The sequence below is a fragment of the Notothenia rossii genome (assembly GCF_949606895.1).
Source record: "Notothenia rossii genome assembly, chromosome: 7".
NCBI lineage: Eukaryota > Metazoa > Chordata > Actinopteri > Perciformes > Nototheniidae > Notothenia > Notothenia rossii.
Genome location: NC_136905.1, coordinates 70,411,897 through 70,432,475, shown reverse-complemented (window position 1 = coordinate 70,432,475; position 20,579 = coordinate 70,411,897). Strand labels below are relative to the sequence as shown.

At 39.5% G+C, this 20,579-nt stretch overlaps 1 protein-coding gene across 1 annotated transcript in view; it reads left to right on the top strand.

Moving 5' to 3' along the window:
• The window catches only part of ltk (leukocyte receptor tyrosine kinase), a 58,088-nt gene that overhangs the window by 14,035 nt on the left and 23,474 nt on the right, over window positions 1-20,579 (top strand). Inside the window, exons 2-12 of the mRNA XM_079693256.1 lie at window positions 8,888-8,986; window positions 11,237-11,386; window positions 11,633-11,867; window positions 13,640-13,779; window positions 14,627-14,764; window positions 16,571-16,720; window positions 17,396-17,496; window positions 17,620-17,780; window positions 18,124-18,218; window positions 19,588-19,659; window positions 20,047-20,221. Coding sequence (XP_079549382.1) covers window positions 8,888-8,986; window positions 11,237-11,386; window positions 11,633-11,867; window positions 13,640-13,779; window positions 14,627-14,764; window positions 16,571-16,720; window positions 17,396-17,496; window positions 17,620-17,780; window positions 18,124-18,218; window positions 19,588-19,659; window positions 20,047-20,221 — 1,516 coding nt within the window. The remainder of the gene's footprint in view (window positions 1-8,887; window positions 8,987-11,236; window positions 11,387-11,632; window positions 11,868-13,639; window positions 13,780-14,626; window positions 14,765-16,570; window positions 16,721-17,395; window positions 17,497-17,619; window positions 17,781-18,123; window positions 18,219-19,587; window positions 19,660-20,046; window positions 20,222-20,579) is intronic.

Sequence of the window (20,579 nt, the reverse complement as noted above, 5' to 3'; positions counted from 1 at the left end):
GTAAAGCGTCTTTGAGCACCTTCGAAAGCGCTAACAAATTAAATCTATTATTATTATTATTATTATTATTTATACATACATGGAGAGTGTCAATTTTGTATGACTGGTTGTAGTAGTAAAGGCTGTAGCTTTGACAGTCATGAGCTTGACATTTACAAACGCACTGTTTCATGGCTTCATAAAAGGTTGAACCACACATGAAGAATTCATGGCAAAAACACATCACATTAATGTAGTGAAAGCTTTTCACCATTACCATCAAGCTTTTAGGTTATCAACATCACATGTTCTGTTTCCATATCCCAAGTCACCTTGAATTAAAAATACTTATTGGCTTATGTGTATGCTGCATTGTATCTTCATATTCATAACTGGTTTACAGAGAAAACAGAGATGGTGTGTCGGAGGGTCTCTTTGTCTTTGTTGATAAAGGGCAGTCTCAGGAAAAAATTGCTGGTACAATATACCAGCTAACTGAAGCCAAGCTGCAACCAATTAAATCATAAATTGAGTTATGGGACTTCATTATTTTGGAAATACCAAAAGCCTGATACACCGCTCATGAATGGGTCTACAGAAGTGTATCTGGATGAAGACATATTCGAGAGTCTAAGCTGAGATTTTTCTTTATGGAAGTGACATATAAAGTCTGATACAATGGAAATATGGTATCAGTTAAACTAGACAAAGCTGAAGTGCTGAGTTGAAGTGTCTTTTTATCGCCTTTTCTTTGCACAAGCACAACATAATTCCCATTCTGCTCACTGGCTCGGCTTGCTCTGACTTAATGGATGAAGTTAGTCAGTGTGATTTAATGGACTGGTGTAATCCGTTTGTGAAATATATTTCCAAGCTGCTTATTCACTTCAAGCACCTATAATAATGAGCTCAACACTCCTTATTTTGTATTCTTTTATATGCCTCATTGAAATCCATGCAAAAAGATTCCCAACCCAAACTCTATGTATAATCATTTTCTGAATAAGGGATTGTTTTGAGAACAAACATCTTTTTGAAATGTCTGCTAAGAAGAAAAATTGCATTTTCCTTGGCCCATGCTTTTCTACTGTGTTTCTTCATCTGCGTAACTTATCAACCATTGTTCTCCATTACCTTTTCTGTGTGTTTTGGATGAATTACATCTAATGAACAGATTTGTTATCACTTTCATTTCTTCAACTTTTATTTTTAAGATGTAAAGGGAGAACTGTGTTGGATTACACAACAGCATTACACAACATATGGTTTTGTAGGATGAGTTAAGTCATAGGACACTTGGCTAAAATCTCTATAATGCTGCCCAAAGTTATGATATTGTGTTTTTCATATATTAAAGTGAATTGGTTATCTTTGGGTTTTAGGTTGCTGGTCCGATAAGCAAAAAACATCACTCTGATTCTATCTCTATAAGTAATTTTTTACTTCTGGGTTTTACTACTTTCATACCTTTTTTATAGAAACTGAAAAATAATGAATAGATAATGAAAACATATTTCCTCTTTTCTACCACATGCACTATACATTGTATTAATTGTATCCTGTTAGAAGACTAAAACCAGAATTGGTTTAGTTTTTATCTTCTTTTACTACTCAAGGCACTAATACTTGTACACAAACACCTTGTAATTAGCTAAATAAAACTTAATTGTGCCCGCATGAGGCTCTAGCACCACGCTCTTTAAATAATAAAATAGCTATCGAACTGCATTAGTTACATCTGGACTCGCATGAATTGAACACAGCTGTTTTAAAAAACAACTAATTCAAGACTTATTCCTGAACCTAGACAAAACCTTCCTGCAAAAAGGAGGTGGAAACATTTGGGACATTGTTTTTCCAGTAAAAGATCGAGTTAAGCTCTTTAATTTGTGTCTAGCAGACTCATTTGTTGTGTTTCATTATTCACAAGACCACATTGCATCCCCGTAACACTAACCATGTGGTTTTCATTGTAACCATGACAATGAAAGGCCTCTAATCTTGACTTATTAGTCATTTCAATGCAAACCATGAGCTTTCCTTTGTTTTTGTACCAAACCTTAACCGGAGAGCTGTCCCATCATCAAACCATATTTATCTTACGTTTTGGAACATAGGAAGTATTTTGTCATATTGATTTAATAGGAAAATACTTGGCTGTTTTCTTTTCCTTATGCAACATTTTCTTCTGGACTCCGCCACCTCTCTGGTCTTGTCCCGACAAAGCACTTTTAAAAATCACTGCAGTGTGAAACATATCTAATTTAATAGACGTGAAACACACTGTGAAACTGGAAGTATTCCACCCTGGAGGATCAAATCTAAATAACAATAGCCATGTATAAATTGTTGTGAGTTTTCAGTTTCCTAATGCATGTCCTCTGAATTGTGCCAAAATGGCAGGTCATCCGCTTTACATGTCGTTGCTCAGTTCCTCTTGACAATGAGCTCCGAGGAAAACAGTTTGTGAATGATTCCCTGCACATGAAAGTGCAACATCCTTACAAGTGCGTACGCTTCTGACCTCAATAGCCCTGGTAGATGGCAACGATGGACGGCAGCGCAGGCTAATGCTGTAATTTAACAGTCAGATTTACGTCACCTCAGTGTTACTGTTGCACCATCTGTCTCCCAAGAAAGCATTGCCCTTTTCCCCTTGTAACACATCTTTCCAGTGAGGACCTTCACCTGCGAGTTTTCAGGATTTTCATTGACACAGCTTTGCAAACTGCTGCTTAGGATTTGGTTTAGTGACAGACACAACATAAAGAGCCATCATTTATGTCTGACGCGGCGCTTTGATCTCTCCCTGCCAAAAAGTCAGCCCAATCATTGAATCAGTGGAAAGCTAATATTTGCGGGTTTCTTTTATTTGATCGGGTTTTGCTCATAATGAGATAAACTTGCGCTCCTAAATTCACACTTTTTAGCAATTAAAAAAGTCTCCGGCACACTCAACAACTATGTTAACAAGGAGTTATTTTATTATGTGAGTTGAATACATGAAGTGTTACCTTCCTCCTGGGAGCATTGTTTGTAATGTTCTGTTTGTTCTTCATTGCCGTCTGTATTTGGTCCCGTGTCAATGTTTCATCTTCTAAGCCTCTCTCTGGCTTCACACTCGATGAAGCCAAGCTGTCATTGGATGTTTTAGATCATGGCTCTCTCTGTAGCCAATTCAGCTGTCATGTGATTTCCTGATGAAAAAATAGGGATTTGACGGGATCAGGCTTTTATTAAGCTGAAAGAAAGTGATGAAAGTTGACTCTCAGTTTATAAGCACTTAAAATAAACTACATGGAGATGGATTTTTGGTCTTTTAGACTTTTTTATTACACTTACACAGTTGTTAAAAATGTAAATGCCTCCTGGCATTGTGTCTCAGTTTTGTAAATGCAGGTGCTTGAGGCATGCAGCTTTCGTAGTCTGTTCAAATGTTGCCAGTGATGAAGCAGGCTCTGCGGAGTAAAAATATTACTGCATTTGTGAAAACATATAAGTTATTCAGATAACGAGATAGAGAGATCTCACTTGGGCTGCTCCTCGTCTCTTCTTGTAGCTAGCAGCTTGGGGCTACATGAGCTGCTAATAGCATAACAAAACCTGAATCTCCATCTAAGATACAAGTGGTCGAAATGCATTGTGGGTAATTTAGTCATCAGGGTTTGATAAGGGAGAATATGTGGAATGAAAAAGATGATATCTCTTGTTCTGCCGCATTGATTTTGATCCTTTGTGTCCATCATGAGTCTGGCAATGTTATTGGACTGCACGGCTAACTGTTTATCCAACACCATGTAACATTATTTTACTTATGTAACAAAAAACCTGTTGACCGCGAGATGAAGGAACTGGAAGTTCAAGTGGGTACATTATTCCCAGATTTGAGGAATAATTCGTATAAGATGCTATATAACTTGGGTCAGGGTTTTCCGTGGCAAAATCCCCCTGCTTTTCTGTCACAGATCACATCAGATGAGATGACCTTTCTGAGGTGCTCATGATCTGAAATCACCACAGAGCCCAAACCCTGCAGCAGCTTCCAGCTCAGGAAACAGTTGAGACCCTGATTCAGCCTAGAAACCACTTAGTTTTGAACTAAAACAGACTGTACTTTCATCAGAACTGACAGCATTCAAAGTCTCTCTCTGTTCAAAGCTGCAAACAGCAGCCAGCATCCTGGATTGTCATCAAAGTAGCTTCTCTGCTGGCTGACGATGTGGCACTTCATTCACTTCTCTCCTATTCCCTCTTATCCAGAAAAGAAAATGCCATCATTTGTGCCTTTTTTATTTTTCTCCAAACTTGACACGTCGGATAGGAAATGAGTGGGAGGAAAATAATGTCTTTCTGAGTTCTAGGGGCATTCCCAAAATGTTTTGCTATTTTATGTCAATAATAGAGTTCTAATGTTTTTTATTTTCGCTAAGCCCCCTCTTTAAAGACTATTACAATTTTCCGGTTTCCATATTCAGAAATCTATCCTTAGCTGCTTTTATTCCGTAATTACAGATGAATAGCTCTGCTTTTCAAATACATGACCCCCACTAACCCTTTATCATCATTATGATAAACTGCTTTTTATAAACTGTCTGCTAATATCTCGATTTGTCCTGCTTGACCTGAGTGACCTTGCCTTACAGGCTCCAGAAAACAGTCATGCCTCTGTTCAGAGGCCATTAGATGGGTTAAGATACAATGACCCAATGGGACATGATATTTCCCTCAGTGTCTACTGGTCATGCTAGTTAGTATTTCCAATGTCTCGTCACGTGAAAAGTGCCCTCGCTCTCCGTCATCCCTCAGAACAATACCCCGTCTGTGGCTCGTTTGTTGTGAGTGTTTGTTCAGTGTGCAGTGTCTTTATTTCTGGATCAATGTTGTGTTTCACACTGTACGGCCATCGCCTGTCTCAGTATGTCATTTCAGAGATATTTGGGACTAAAGCCTTCAGCATGCACTGGGCTGAGGGAAAATTCACAATCGACCACAAAACGGTTTAGGTTTGGTTTATGCCACAATAAATAATTAGATAAGCCTGTTGACACTATTCCCTGAATTTATTCACATTTATATCCTTATACAGTACATCAATTTAAACATGATTGTATATGATATAATGATTTAATGAATGTTGTACTTTATAGATGCTATAGTAATCAATCAAAGGCGTTGAAATTGCTTAATCATATATGCACTAAACGTTGATACACTTAAAGAACTGTTAACCAATGATAGACATACATTCACATTCTCACTCTTTAACTGCTTCTTCTAGTTTATTGTTGAATATTTGTGCCTTTCAGAATAATATTATAATTGCACATTGTTAACTGTAAATCAGATATCCAGAGGTGCTGACAGTTGTTTTTAAAAGCCTTCAGCAGCTTCTGCAGATTCTTTTCTCAGGCTCCATACAGCCTGGAACAATTATGTGTGTGTGTGTGTGTGTGTGTGTGTGTGTGTGTGTGTGTGTGTGTGTGTGTGTGTGTGTGTGTGTGTGTGTGTGTGTGTGTGTGTGTGTGTGTGTGTGTGTGTGTGTGTGTGTGTGTGTGTGTGTGTGTGTGTGTGTGTGTGTGTGTGTGTGTGTGTGTGTGTGTGTGTGTGTGTGTGTGTGTGTGTGTGTGTGTGTGTGTGTGTGTGTGTGTGTGTGTGTGTGTGTGTGTGTGTTTATCCTCAAACAAAACTAGTTTGTACAACGTGTCGACGGGCCACTTAGAAGTACACACATGCCTGAGAGAGAAGATCAAACTCTGTTTATTGGCTCATCTGGCTCATCGATGCATGAAGAGGGCCTGAATGTCAGTCTGACCTGGAGTAGGACAAGTCCGTAAAGTACTGCTCATAAAGCTCAATCTTGTTGGCACATGATAAACAAATCCAACTTGTACAAGGGTCAGGATGTGTCAAGATTGATATCAACTTAGAGCGCCTCTCTTCTTCATTATCCGAATGATGGATGACACTGTTTGGATTACATTTTAAGAGTAGAAGTGCAAAGAAAGGGTTTTTGAAAAAGTGACAGACATGTCTGATTCTACACATCAACTGGCAAACTTTTTCATACAATGATGGCCTTGTGTTTTTTTCTCACGATATTAATCACAAGCCAAAAAGAGTTTGTATTGGCTCTTGAACAGTGGATTTTCTTCCCTGAAAACCTAAATAATGGTCTTTGGGATTTAAAATGATAAGAAATCACATAGGAAACTCATAGAAAATGTGCATGAGAAGAAGCTGGTCATCGACTGTTTCAGGCAGGGCTGGAAGGCCAAAAGGAAGAACAGTACAGATGAAAAATAGCCTCTTGGCTAACTCTGGTACATTCACAGAAATGTTGATTAATGTGTTTTTTTAAAAGCCCATCGAGGTTGGCAGCGGGGAGGCTTTGCAGGCCAATCACTGCCAAAGCCCTTAGTGCACAGGGCATCCCAGGTGCAAAGAGGAGAGCCAACTGAGACAGCAGAGAGACCCTCAAGATGGCTCTGGATCAGGAGAGGAGGTCCAAGGGGAGGAGTTAAGGCCACATGAAAACAAGTCATAGTGTGATCAACCATGGTTCACCAAGGCGAGGGTGCATGATATTAAAAGATCGGAAACACCCGATAACCCCTGGTAACATCTCTCAAGATGTGTCCAGGAGCATCATAATGTGTTTTTACCAATCTGGTCGGGTCATTTGTGTGTAATAAGCCACAAAGTAACATATAACGGCTTTTATGAGGAATGGATTCAGTCCAGAAGAAGTCAATTGCTTTCATGTTGCCTCATACAGCTAATGGAATGAGAGGGCATGCATGTCGAAGGAATTTAATCGAGTTGAGTAGCTTGCATAATGAAAATGTTTTTCATAAAGGACTCTGTTTGTTGAAAATATCCAGTTCTATATATTCGAGGCATACTGTGAATTAGGGTTGCAAAATCCCGGGAATTTTCAAAGATGGAAACTTTCCACGGGAATTAACGGGAATTTATGGGAATAAACTGGGCATTTTCAAAATTGAAAGTTGGCTCTTCATAGGGAACTTAAATATAGTTGGGGAAAGTATATTTGAGCATAATCTTGACTAAAACAAACAGATGCCGTTCAAGTACACTTGAATATCCATGCCATAGCACACTGCTTACTGCATGGCTATTGAGACAACACAAAGGTTCGCAACAGGCTCACACCTGTGAGAGTGGAAAAACTGGTTGGCATTCGGGCAAACCTAAGGCTCTTTGAGCCGGACACAGAGCCATCCTCAACAAGGCTGGACAGTGACACTGAAGAGGAAGACTCAGATACCTCATTCACACCAACGGTGTGTCAGGGCCGGTTCGGAGCTGGAGCTTGAAAAGCACCGGGTTTTCCTCTTCAGAACGCAGCGGAGCAGCCTCTTAGCTCCGGAATCTGGTTCATTTCGAGCACCAAAAAATTGTCCGGCCAGAGCAAAAGCACCACATACGTCACGCTTACGTCGAGGCGGGGGCAGGGGCGGGATCAACTCCTGAACAACAACAAAAAGCCGGCGTTTTATCCAGTTTGTACACAACGATGGAGAAACTTAACAAGCAGCAGTGGTCCACTGAAGAGACCAGCTACCTACTGGGAATCTGGTCTTCCGAAGAGGTACAGAGGAAGCTGGAGCACAATCGGTCGTTGTTGTTGTTGTCAGTGTCAGCTGTGAGGGGTTTCCGCGCGGTTTGGCTTTATGAAGCAGGCACGCAAACGGTTACGTCATGGCGCAAACGATGACGCAATGACGCAGCACCAGTCGAACTCTGGGCAGTGTGAAAAGAGCCGGAGCTAAACCGAAGAACCGGTTCTGAACCTGAAAAGCTTTAGCACGGAGCTTGAACCGGAGTTGCGTTGTTGTGAATGAGGTAAGAGTTGGATGTTGATGAGGCCCAGGAAGAGCCCGTTGACTGAAAGGGTTTAGCAAAAATGCAGAGGATTGCTTGAAGGAAGATTTGCATGTTTAATGGGACTTTTTGGAGGGAGAAGGGCTCTTTTCATTTAACATTTTGAATGGGACTTTGTGGGCATTTTTGGATGGGGGGTGCATTTTTGTTCCTCTTTTAATGAGTGGAGTTGGGGGGATGAGTCATATTTAACTCAACATTCCTGTTTTCGTTCTTCAATGAAACAAATAATTGTTCAATAAAATAATTAAAACTTGTTCTGTTCTAGTTTTTTTTTTAAGCCTGTTGAAATGTCACGTTTTTTTGTTTAATTTTGCATCGAACATTTCCAAAATTCCCCAGCTTAACTTCCCAAGTTTCCGCCCCTTTGCAACCCTATACTGTGAATACATGTTTGCATTTGCTGCAATTTACTTCATTTGATGCACCTCACTAGCATTGTATGTGAAAGGGTGCCAATACCTCACTTCGCTTTATTTAAGGGGCACTATTTTGCTCATTTTCAGGTTCATATTTGTATTTTGTGCCTCTACGGTGACATGTTTAAATGCCTTAATGTTCAAAAATTGCATTATTTTTCTCATCCTGCCTGTTTTTTAGTGCTTGTGCTGCAGCTGGCCTGCTCTGTTGTGATTTGTCAACCGCTTAGAGATATTCCACTCTTAGCAAGCACAATGTGCTGGAGCCTGTAGCGTGTGTTACCTTCAGTCTCTTAATCTGTCTGAAAACAAACTGGTTGTGTTTGTAGACAGACAGACAACCCAAACTGCAGGTTGTGTTGATGTTCACTCCCTCTCCTGGTTTTAGTTTGGACAGCGACCGTTCTTCAGATACTAATTTTAACAGTGTCCACGGACCTCCTCCCAGGCACCTCTTTGTTTCCTCAAGGATTGCACAGTAATGAGTGAAATGCATTGTTTAGCAGCTTTAAACTGTTTGTATGTTTGACTTACCCTCACAAACAAGACCTCTAACCACTCTCTGTGTCTGTCTGTCTCTTTAGTCAGCAGTTCCTGCCACGCTCTCTTGGACAGATTTCTGGAGGAGAGCATCTCAGATCAGCTGTTTGCTCTTCATCATGACTCAGAAGATGACGGCCAAAGTAAGAGTTATGTGCTTGCTGATGTGCCAACACACAGAAACATTACACATTGCAATGATTACGCATCAATGTAAGAAGTCCTTGATCTAAGTGAATGGGCGCTCGACTGGAAGGCAAAGAGAAATGTACTGACTCTTAAAACTTTAAATCTCTTTAAAGGTCTGGAATGTATTGGCCTCAATCTACCAAAAGAAAAAGTTGAGGTTTAGAAAACATCTCATTACGAAGTTCTGAGGCCTGTACTACGAAGCTGGATTTTCGCTTAGCCGGCTAACTTCAGGGAAAGCTCGGGCTTTCCGGTCCTATGAAGCTGTCTCTCTTTTTAGCAGGCTAGATCTCCATGGTAACTTAAGCTGTGCGTCTAACCTGCCCCGGAGCAGGATAGGTTCCAGGATAAGAGATCAACACAGTGAAAGCACTGCCTGCTGACCAATCAGAGCTCAGTGTGCAGAGTTTAAAGCGATGAAGTCATATTACAGGAGAAAGGAAACACAGAAAAGCTGCCGTTGCAGGAAAGACGGCCGGCAAAAATCACAGACTGTGTGAACGTGAACATTAATAGAATATCACCTCCCATCTTCAGAGCAATCTGACTATTATAACATTAGCGTAAAGAAAGCTTACTTAAATATCTGCCACAACATAAGTAACCGGATCAGAGTAACATTAAGTACAGTCCGCGGCATATCACATCATAATGTATCATATATCTCCTTATCTGAGTGAGCCGAGCCGTATCTGGCCGTGCAACACTCACAGTGTCACATACTGTATGCAGAAGTATTATTTTAAGCAACACATTAAGTTGAGGAAACACTCGAGACAAATGTAATTAAAGTCAGATCCACTCGTGTCTTAGACGGGGCAGAGTGATATCATAAACCTTTTAATGTACGCATTCAAACACTTTTTCTTTTACCAGCTGTATTCACCTTGCAGGTGCAGCTATGTGGCTTTTATCCTGGATAAAGTGTTTAAGTCATGGATGTTTAAAGTTTAACTTCTTCATATTTGTCTAATATTATAGTTGACTTTTCATTCAGGAAGTATGACGCTGCGCTGTCAGTACGCTTGTCCATGTTTGTGATTGGTCAAATGCTCCAAATACCACCCCTTTCATGTGAACGCGCACCTAACTAGATAGGGCACGGCTGGCTTGAGCGATCCACTTGATAACCCGCGTCGTAGTACAGTTTAGCGGCAGCGCGTATGTTTTGGATTAGGCCAACCGGCTAACTCAAACATATCCAGGTTAGGAAAATCCAGCTTCGTAGTACAGGCCTCTGGTGCTCTGTTCGATGAAAACAAAAAAACAAAGGAATATCATTAAAGGTAGCTAAGTTTATAAATGAATGTTGATTTCGATTAGATAATTCAATAATATGCCTCGTATTTCCGTCCTTTAGCCCCTGAGGGATTCCTTCCTGTGGCTGTCGTGTCAGTTTCCTCTCTAACCATAACATGATGTCTCGAATGCCTCGTCTGTTTTGCCCCTTTCAAAGAACAAAAAAACAACACAGACATATGCACAATTACTCAAAATGTACAAAGAGTCCTTTCTGTTTCTGTCTGGCTGTTTAGGAAATTCGGGATTTCAATTTAATTTAGAGGAAATGTAGGCCATGAGCCAAGGAAGTGATTAGTCTGTGGTGGAGGTCATGATCCATGTGTGACTCCAGAACACCACATTCTAACATTGGTAAACATTTCTGATTTTAATGAACTACAGGGACTACTCCACATAAAAATCACCTGGTTTAAGAATCACGTGTTTATTGATGCAGCTCTGGATCCAAAAAGTACAAAATGTACACCTTTGGTTATTTAAATAGGAAACTAAAATGGATTTGTCGATTGTGAAGTTACTTTTAAAAGATGTTGTACATTAAACAAACTAAAGACATCATATTTGTTTATATTGACTCTGGCATTGCCTTGTTTTGGGAGGAATCACAATTGCTGTTTGGTTCTTGTAAAGTTGAGTTATTTGATTGGTTTTGACATTATATTTTTTGTCTTTTAAATAACCCTATTTTTGTACTTTTAGTATTCAATAATTATTTTTGCCACATGTCTTCCTTATTTTACCCTTCAAAATGATCATTTATAGAACTTTGGATAGAAAATATATAATCTACTTTTATTTATTTAATTGTATTTTAACCATTAACCTCTTAAATTTATGTTAAGTGAATCCCCCACATCTTTGAATATTTACACAAAAATTCTTCACTCTTGTCGTTCTTTCAGTCAACTCCTGTGATTTCGAGTCACTGTGCCACTGGACGTTATCAAATCACAGCGACCGGAGCGACTGGTCAGTGGTGTCGCCGCAGCAACCAGAAAGCTCTCAGACGGGGCTGATGCCTGTGACCGACCACTCAGTGGGAAACTCTGACGGTAAGAGAAGAGACTTTGAAAGCAAGTAAATCAATGCTTTGAGAGACTGCACATGCCTTTATTCTTGAAAATATGTCCCAGTGATGGATCTTTGAACTCAAAGCTCTTTTGAGTCAGTGTTCCTCCTGTGAAATTTGTTTGAGATTTGTTCTAATGTTATTCCTCAAATGATTTATACTACTGAAAGAAATATGGCTGCCACAAAGCTGTCATGCATTCATTACCAACTTTATTTAATCACTATAGGGCACTTCCTGCTCCTAAGCTCCTCCCCTGCCACCGAGGCCTCTGGGAGATGTGAGTTCACCCTAACCAGCCCAGTGTTGCCAGGAAACGACAGACACTGCATCTTGCAGGTTGCGCTGTATGAGTCCGGTCCAGCAGCAGGGAACCTCACGCTCCGGATCAAACCGGTCCACTCGGACTCAGATGTTCACTCAGATGTTGTGCTTATCAACCACAGGAGGCGGGATGAACGCAGGTCAGTGAACACACCCAGATCCAGCTCTGCAATGCTGTTTGTGTGCAGTATTGATGTTTATTTATTATGCAGCACAACACGGCCATTTAATTAGTGTCCAAAAGCAAAACCCTGCATCTTATCGGATTGAAGTGCTTGTCAAGCTGAGGGCCAGCCTATGAAATAATTAAGAGCTCACTGCAATGAAAGTTGACATATGCTTTCAGAGCGCACAAGGGCACAGAAAGTAATACCTTTTACTTCTGTGGTTCTAAAGAAAAATAAAGAAAGTGTATCTCAGCTGCCATGCGGGACAAACTTTAGAATTGTGTCCATGTGGGCACAGCAGTCCCCTGTATACTGTTCGGGAAATGGGGACATTTATCTCCTCTTGATCTAATGCTGACTGCAGCCTCCTTTAGAGAAACTAAAATCATTCATGTGTCTCGATGCAGTCTCTGGAAACACATGTATATATAATTGGTTTGGACAGAAGAGGGATGGATGGGCATATGCATTAAGTTTGTACATTGGCTTTGTTAGTATCTGTGCAGTAATGGACTGGGCAATTTCATTATGAGTGGTTTCATTTATGCAGCCCACTGATTCATCGCATGCTGGACGGAGACTTCTAGATGCACTCTCCATATAATGCACAATTCCCCACTGATGACGCATCTTTTACTGTAGTGCTGTGTTAGTTGTTACATTGCACCTGTACTGCTTTCAGAATGAATCAAATGCCCTAATTGGACTTTTTTCCTGTAAACCAGAAGCTTAAAAGCCCTGATAAAGGCCCAGAGATTGAACACATTACCTTCATTTTAATGTATGTTCCCGACAGTGAAACATCAAGTTTAAAGCTGTCACATGGTGAAGAACTGAACTCTGAGAGGTGGATTATATGCAGCATTGCACAATTTATGGCATCTCAGGTGGGAAAAAAATGAATACAAGGAGGTGACAGATGTACCATAATATGAACAGGTACCCTTTGGAGCTTTTTAAGTAGTAGCTGCATGTTTCACTGAGCTGTATTGTTTGTTTATTGTGGTTTATTGACATTTCAGCTGACTGCTTAATGGAAAATGGTTGCAGTGTTGGGTAAACATGTGCCAATAAAATTGCTTAAGATGGTGATATAAATACGACTTTTATAATGTACAATGCAGATTTGAAAAAAAGCCTTTGTTTTATGAGGAATAAAATATTCAACATGTTTGTTAGGTTAGTCACCTTGTGAAAAATCTGAATCGCTTCAACAATGTGTTTTTTTGCATTGACATGTGAAAGGGAACCCTGTTTGCATTTAGAATTGTATTTTATTATTAGTTTCAATCGGTGTAAACAAACAGCCAATGTTCACCATGGCTTTTCTTTGTCCAGACTGCTAGAAGCTGAGGTTAAATGGACTCTTTAAAGATATTTTATAAACATGGTCCAAATTCTCTATGTTGGATATTTCTGCTGATGCCTGCTTCACCAAAAAGATCACTAAATAACATAAATATTGTGATCAACAACATCAGGTTAGAGAACCGCAACTGACCAGCGTTAACCTTTTCTTACTACGTTTTCTAATGACATTAACTAACCACGTCAGCTCAGGGATCAACAACAGGTGACAGTAAAGTCACTAAGAGGTACTGCAAAATAAAAAGATACAGTTGTGGGCCTTATGCTGATAGCATTTTTATTAATTTTTTATATATATTCATAAAAGCTAATAAATAAAAAAAGGAAGTTGTGAATTCCTACTTTAAAAGACATGTCACTGTGATTGGTTGATGCAGGGCTGAGTGGGAGGTTCTGGATGCTATGATTGGTCAGGTGGACGAGCCCTTTCAAATGATCCTTCTCTACACTTCCTGTTTGGGGGAAGATGGAGGGACTGTGGCTCTGGACTCTCTGGAGCTCATAGACTGTGACTCAGGTGAGTTATCACCTTATTTAAAAGCTTTAACGATTTCTATTCAAACCAAACACTGTACCTTTTCTTTTTATTTATTTTTTTAATGTTATTTTTTACCTTAAAACCTGTTCATGTTCCAGATGATTAAAAACATATTTTCCCCCTTTCAGCTCAAAACAGAAACACTGAAAAATGTTTCTCTTTGCAAATTAGTTTATCATTAACATATCAATATGTAAGATTTTGAATGCTTTATTTAATTTTAAATATAAAGTGAAACACAACACATACAATTCATTGTTGTTCTTATTATGTCAGTAACACATGAAAAGCATATGTTCAATAGCAATTATTTATGCATTTAAGCTATTTCATACTCCATGCGCTGTAAATAAATTAGGCAGGTATAGAAATACACTTTGGTTTCTGGCGGAGCATTAGACGCATTTTAACACACAGTGAAGACTTCAGAAAGTTTCTGTCCACAAGCCAAGAATAGTTCAGCACGTAGCGCCCTGTTAGAACAGCACATTTTATTTTTTGGTCTTTTTAATGATTAACAAATGATATCTTAAGGGTCATTTAGTGAGCTTGAGGGGTGGTATTAATCATATTTTGGACAGAGCCAGGCTAGCTGTTACCCTTGATCCCAGTCTTTGCGCTAAGCTAACTAGCTGCTGGTTGTAGCTCATTGAAAAAACAGATGTTTACTGTAAGTAGTGTTGATCTTGTTATCTTAAAAAAGAAAAGAAAATCATATTTTCTTTACTTTACTGAACACATTCCTATCTTCAAAAGTAAAATACTTCTCCATGGTGTATCGGATGTGAAGTATTGTATAATTTTTGTGTGATTTCTGTGGTTCCAGAACACCAGGGACTCGGGCTGGATGCAAATTGTTGGGAATCTTTCCACTGTGTAAACTCAGGAGACTGCATCGGCCTGAGCCAAGTCTGCAACTTCCACACCGACTGTCCTCTAGGAGAAGACGAGGGCTTCATCTGTGGTGAGGTTTAGTTTCTGATGAATAAAATCATTAGTTGCTCAATTTAACTCCGTTTTTGAGGGAAATAGCGGCAATTCAATTTCTATTAGTAACACTTGGAAAAGCACTTGTGCAGTCAGCTTTAGAGTTTTTCCCGTGAATGAGGATGAATCATTTTAACTGTTTGCTTTGATCTACACGTTCAACCGTTTCTGAGAGTGGGAGTGTGAAAACAACCATGAAAGTGAAAGATGTGTCTGTGTGCGGCCGTCAGTTTGTGTGGCCGTGGGTGGAGAGTTAGGGCCCGAAAAGTTGAGGAGTCCTAAAGCAGAAAATGGGGCTAATAGCAGACAATTTGCATTAGTTGTATTCAATTCATTTTAAATCCATTTAGATGTTATAATCCTTTGACTGGAGGTACCAGATTATTTCATGCCACAAAATATTGAAAGTAGGCCTACAGTGAGTTAAGTAGACGTCTAAAGTGTGAAGCCCCAAATGTGGCTGTCCTCAGATTCTCGGCTAGTTTTCCTTTTTTCATAAATGATTTTATCGTATTCTCAGGAATTTGATATGCTTTTCAGAAATCATCCCTTATAATATATAAACATACCATCTTTTGATAATAAACACCTGTAGTGAATTCATTAGTATTTAGAAGTCTTGAGATTGAGGTCACTAATAACAATTGTACCTTTCATTTCCTTTGTATTTTAAAACAGTTATCATTCATTTCAAAAGCATCATAACATTGACAAATAAATGACTGTTATTAATAACCCACAAAAATATCGCGTGCAAGAGTCCATGTGCTCTTTCTCTTTCAAACACGAACTCACACAGCGAGTCCTCGTCTCTGTACTTGACCCGGTCTTAAAGTCAACATTTATTGAAAAACGTAATCATTTCCAAAATAAGTCTTTTATCTAGCAAAAATATTCTGGTTTAGTCCATTTTCTTTAGCTTTTAGCCTTTTCAAAAAAAAAATGTTCACGGTGGTCGATAAACTCTGCTTGCAGTACAAGGCCCCAGCTGTAGTCCATTAAATGGAGGATCTGAAATAACTCTTTTAGCCCCATAAATTACTTTTCTACAACCACAATTAAGGTGACAGTCTCTTCATAAATTACGACATGCATTTACAGCTTCATATGAAAACACCATAAAGGCTTTTAATGTTAAAAGTGAGCCCTACTGGCTTTGATGATTCACTTTGTTTGTTTTCCATTACGAGAGTCAGGGCTGTGTTTTTCAATTTTTTTGTGGCATAAGGTTTTTAGAAATAGTTGATTTTGGAAAATGTACTAATTTGCTTCTTTTTTTTTACGAGAGTGAGTATAGAATATCAACACCAATCAATAGACATGAGATAGGTTTCAAAATGTACCCATCTTGTTCTTGGAAAGTCAAATAATTGTATATGTAAAATATGTATAAGTAATATATATTTAAATTGTATTAGTAAATAGTCAAATCAAATTAGCATATTTCACAAAATGTTGAACAATTTTTCTAAGGTTAAAAAGAGATATGGAGGTTTCAGCTACATTGTTTGCAGCAGGTATTCACAGTGGCTCTAAAGTCCTGCCTTAGTAGTGATGTTGTTATCCCAGTGAAACTTTACAGCTTATATGATTCAACATGTGACTAAGACAAAAGGCAATTTGAAGTTGGTCAAATGTCCATCCTCTCCTTTAGGCCACAGCTTTCTGAGCATCAATCCACCGCTGATTCCTCCAAAATTAAATTCCTGCTTTTGGAAAAACAGTATTAAAGGGGAAAAGCGGGACTTTTGGAGAAACTTGATAACAATTTGCTCCTCCACAGGCGCTCTTCCGTTTGGCTCTCACTGTTCTTTTGAACCGGATGCATGTGGTTGGTCCGTTTCCAAACAGCGCTCGGCCTGGAGAAGGGTGGAAGGAGACGATCTTCTGGAGGAAAAAGACCTGCAGGGCGTCGCTCTGCAGAGCACACCAGGTCGGTTTTGTGTGTGTGTGTGTGTGTGTGTGTGTGTGTGTGTGTGTGTGTGTGTGTGTGTGTGTGTGTGTGTGTGTGTGTGTGTGTGTGTGTGTGTGTGTGTGTGTGTGTGTGTGTGTGTGTGTGTGTGTGTGTGTGTGTGTGTGTGTGTGTGTGTGTGTGTGTGTGTGTGTGTGTGTGTGTGTGTGTGTGTGTGTGTGTGTGTGTGTGTGTGTGTGTGTCTGTGTGTCTGTCCGTGTGTGTCCGTGTGTGTGCGCGCAGTAGGCTACATACGAAGTCTGTCTAGTCTATCTTGTCCGTTTCTGATTATTCACTGTGGTGTGGAAAGATATAAGTAACACTGTTCTTTCCAGACCAAGGTAATAATGCCTTGTTTGTGAAAGCCTTGTTATATTAATGCCACATGGATTTACATTGCATGTCCATGAAGAATTCATATGCATCGTTTGCAAAACAAATGAATGTTTAAATAGCCCATAATAGCTTTATATTCAGTCTGATGTTACAGCTGCTTTCAGTTTTTTTTTTTTATATGCAGCTGTGTCTGTTGGGAATGTGTGGCTTTTAAAGTATACAAAAAACGTTTAAACGATTTCTCTACTACTGATGTTCGTTTAAAATAAGCATGTTGTGCTGGTTGGTGTTCTGCTGTTTCACATTTATTGTGCGCCCCAGGGCACTTCCTGTTTCTGCAGGTTAGAGAGAGTAACTCCCTACGAGAGGCGTCCGTTCAGAGCCTTTCGTTCCCTCCGCCAGTCTCCACCTCTGCCTGCCAGGTCAGTCATTCGGACGGATGGTTTAATAACTGTGTTTATATATTTTTGTTCCCATTTTATGGCAGCTCATTCACAACTAAAGATTTTTTCGGTATGCTAACATGTATTGTTTTTTCTGTACAGTTGCGTTTCTCTCTCTACTTGTACGGGGACTTCAATGGTTCTTTGCTGGTGGCCATAGAGGAGAATGGGACTAACACTGCCCCACTAGTGTGGGAGAGAAGCGATCAGTGGACAGACGACTGGGAAGATGTTGCCCTGCAGCTGACCGGCCTTCATCATGAGTGCGTAAAATGAAATCAAAAGTGCAGAGGAGCAGATAATTGTGTCACAGCCGTGCTACAGCTAGACAATCAGACACGGTCTCTTGTGTATAAAGCTCATCCCCATCATCCAACCGTACCCACCTCTTCTTCCCCTCGCTATTTAAATTTGTTGACGTCAGGCTCTGCCATATTCCGATTTCCTTTTACATTGATGCTAAGAAAGAAGAAAATAAAAGCTGTTTCTACTTATTTTCTAACATCTGTCATACAGGTGTTGTTATTTCATTTCTGTGGCCTTTCACATTAAGACAAAACATGTCATTCTTTCTAAAAACAGAAATGTTTTGTTCTTTTTATCCAGGTTCCACATTAAGGTGACAGCTGTGTGGGGAAAAGGCTCTAATGCTGACGTCGCTCTCGATGATATTGCCCTCGGAGCAGCCTGCTTTGAAACAGGTAGGCTGTTGCTAACATGCCATCATAAACTGTTACAGACCATAACAGAAACAGCACCATTTAAATATGATCAAGCACATTTGTGGCTATTATAGTATTAAAAGAATATAAATAAAATATATTGTTAAAGGTATTTCACATGCTACGTAAATAAAAGGTTTGAATCATGGAAAATAAAGGCAAATTGGTCTGCTTAAGTCATACTTGATGACTATGACCTGTCGTTACTGTTATCTAAAAACATTTTGAGATATTTCTGTCCAACTGTTGTTGCTGAAGATGCAGATCTAAAACACATATTTTGTTTGTTCATAAGCAAACTCCTGCAGGGCTTCTTTAAATTAAAATGTGTGGCCACAGAGACCACTGCGCAGACTTGCTTATTAAACTCTAGAGCTAATACTGCTCAAATAGTTTATCCATCTTATATACTGTATGTAACACTTTCTCTCCTTATTACGTTTAGAATGATCTGTACTCTTTATGAAAGCAGAATCTTATTAATGAAATGTAGAGCAGAGAGTATAGTGTAACTGATGACTCCCGTGTGTCGCTCAGCCCTGCAGCAGTTCTTAGTTATTTATTTGATGCCAATTGTGTTTGACGTGTGGCTTGCCATCATTTAATTCTGCTGCAGATGCAGTACCGCAATATAGCAGGAAACATGTGTACTCACATTCATTTGTCAGAGTCATTATACTTCATTTATTTTCCATTCTCTCAAACACGCAGAACGTCATTTTAAAAATCATTTTCTCCTCTTTTCAAATGTTCCAGGTACGATTTTATCAATTAGTATTGTGATAAAGTTGAAACACATATATTGCATTTGACTCGGGTGTATCAGAGGGAAACGTCTGTTGTGTGTGTGTGGTCGCGGTTTGACTTAACAGGAACAGTTTCTGGTATCAGCTCTGGATCCAATTTTACTTTAATAGTCCATAACTCAGTTTCAAGTTTCCCCCATTGACATTTTGAGATCTTGTCTCTGATGGGGAGACTTGCATGCTTTTATGGTGTTGAAACGACCATTAGGCTGATGTTGTTTGAGTGAGCTTGCATTGGCGATGATATCACTGTGGACATCTGGTCTTGGATTGGACAAATTGCAAACAGCTCTAAACCTTTATCTTTGACAGAAACTGCATTAACTTAAACCATAAAAATGGACAATGTTTACTGTAAGCTAAGTAAGAAATACATGTATAGTGTTTTCCTGCTCAGGAATTAGTCTCAGGAAATGTGTCGCTATTCATCCAAAACACCCATCCTCGAGTCTAATTTATACTTTAGTGACATGCGGATGTTGACGGGCTCATTGTCTCTCTTTCTCCAAACCTTCCTCTTCTGTTGCCTCCTGTCTCCTCAGATTTGAACTCCCTCCTGCCCATGACGGACTTGGAGGATTTCTTAAGCCCTCTTCCAGAGCCTTCAGCCTCAGGTACTGTGATACCTTGTGGATTGTTTAAGCCTCCCTAGTGTACCATGTCTTTATAATCCATTCTGCATGCAGAATTTACATACCAGGTGGTGGATTGTACAATTGCAATTTTCTGTGAGGCTTGAAGCTTTATATAGCATATCAGTTGACCAGGGCTGGTAATCCACTCTGCATGCAGCGCTCGCATACCAGGTGGATAATGCAATTTCCCCTGACCCTCCTAGACCTTGTGCTACATGTGTGTACTGTTTCCCAATGTTTATCTTTTTCTCTCGTATATATCTTTCTTCCAAGTGTATTTCTTGCTGGTAAATATACAGTACCTTTATTTTACCCAATCAGAAATCACCCACCAGCTAATGTAAGCGTTTGTTTTGTTGTCTCTAGAGGTGTCTTTGATGACATGGTTGTTTAACTCATGCGGTGCCAGCGGACCCTACGGTCCGACCCAGGCCCAGTGTGACAGCACCTACAGGAACAAAAATGTCAGTGTCACTGTGGGGAAGGAAGACCCTTTAAAAGGAGTCCAGATGTGGAGGGTACCAGCTACAAACAGATACATGTAAGTGATGGAAGAGTGGCTTTAATCTACCTGAGCTGTCAGGTGGAAATCAAGAGGCTGGTCAGTTATTTGTTTAAGTTGTTAAATAATGATTTTATATTGTTCCTATAGTCAACAAATCCCAAGAAAATGTGAAAAATCTACAAATAAGATTTAGTCTCTCTAGTAGTCAAAGCCTGATGTTGGTAATACTTCTGTGCCATACATTTTTACAGTTGTGCAGTTGTACTGGATGATGCATTTTTTATTACAGTGAAATTGGGTATTCCAGTTTACTAAAATAAGACTGGCAAGCAAAATATAACTTTTTTTTCTTCTTAAAACTGCCATGCCCAGGTTATATAGGAAATAACTGAGA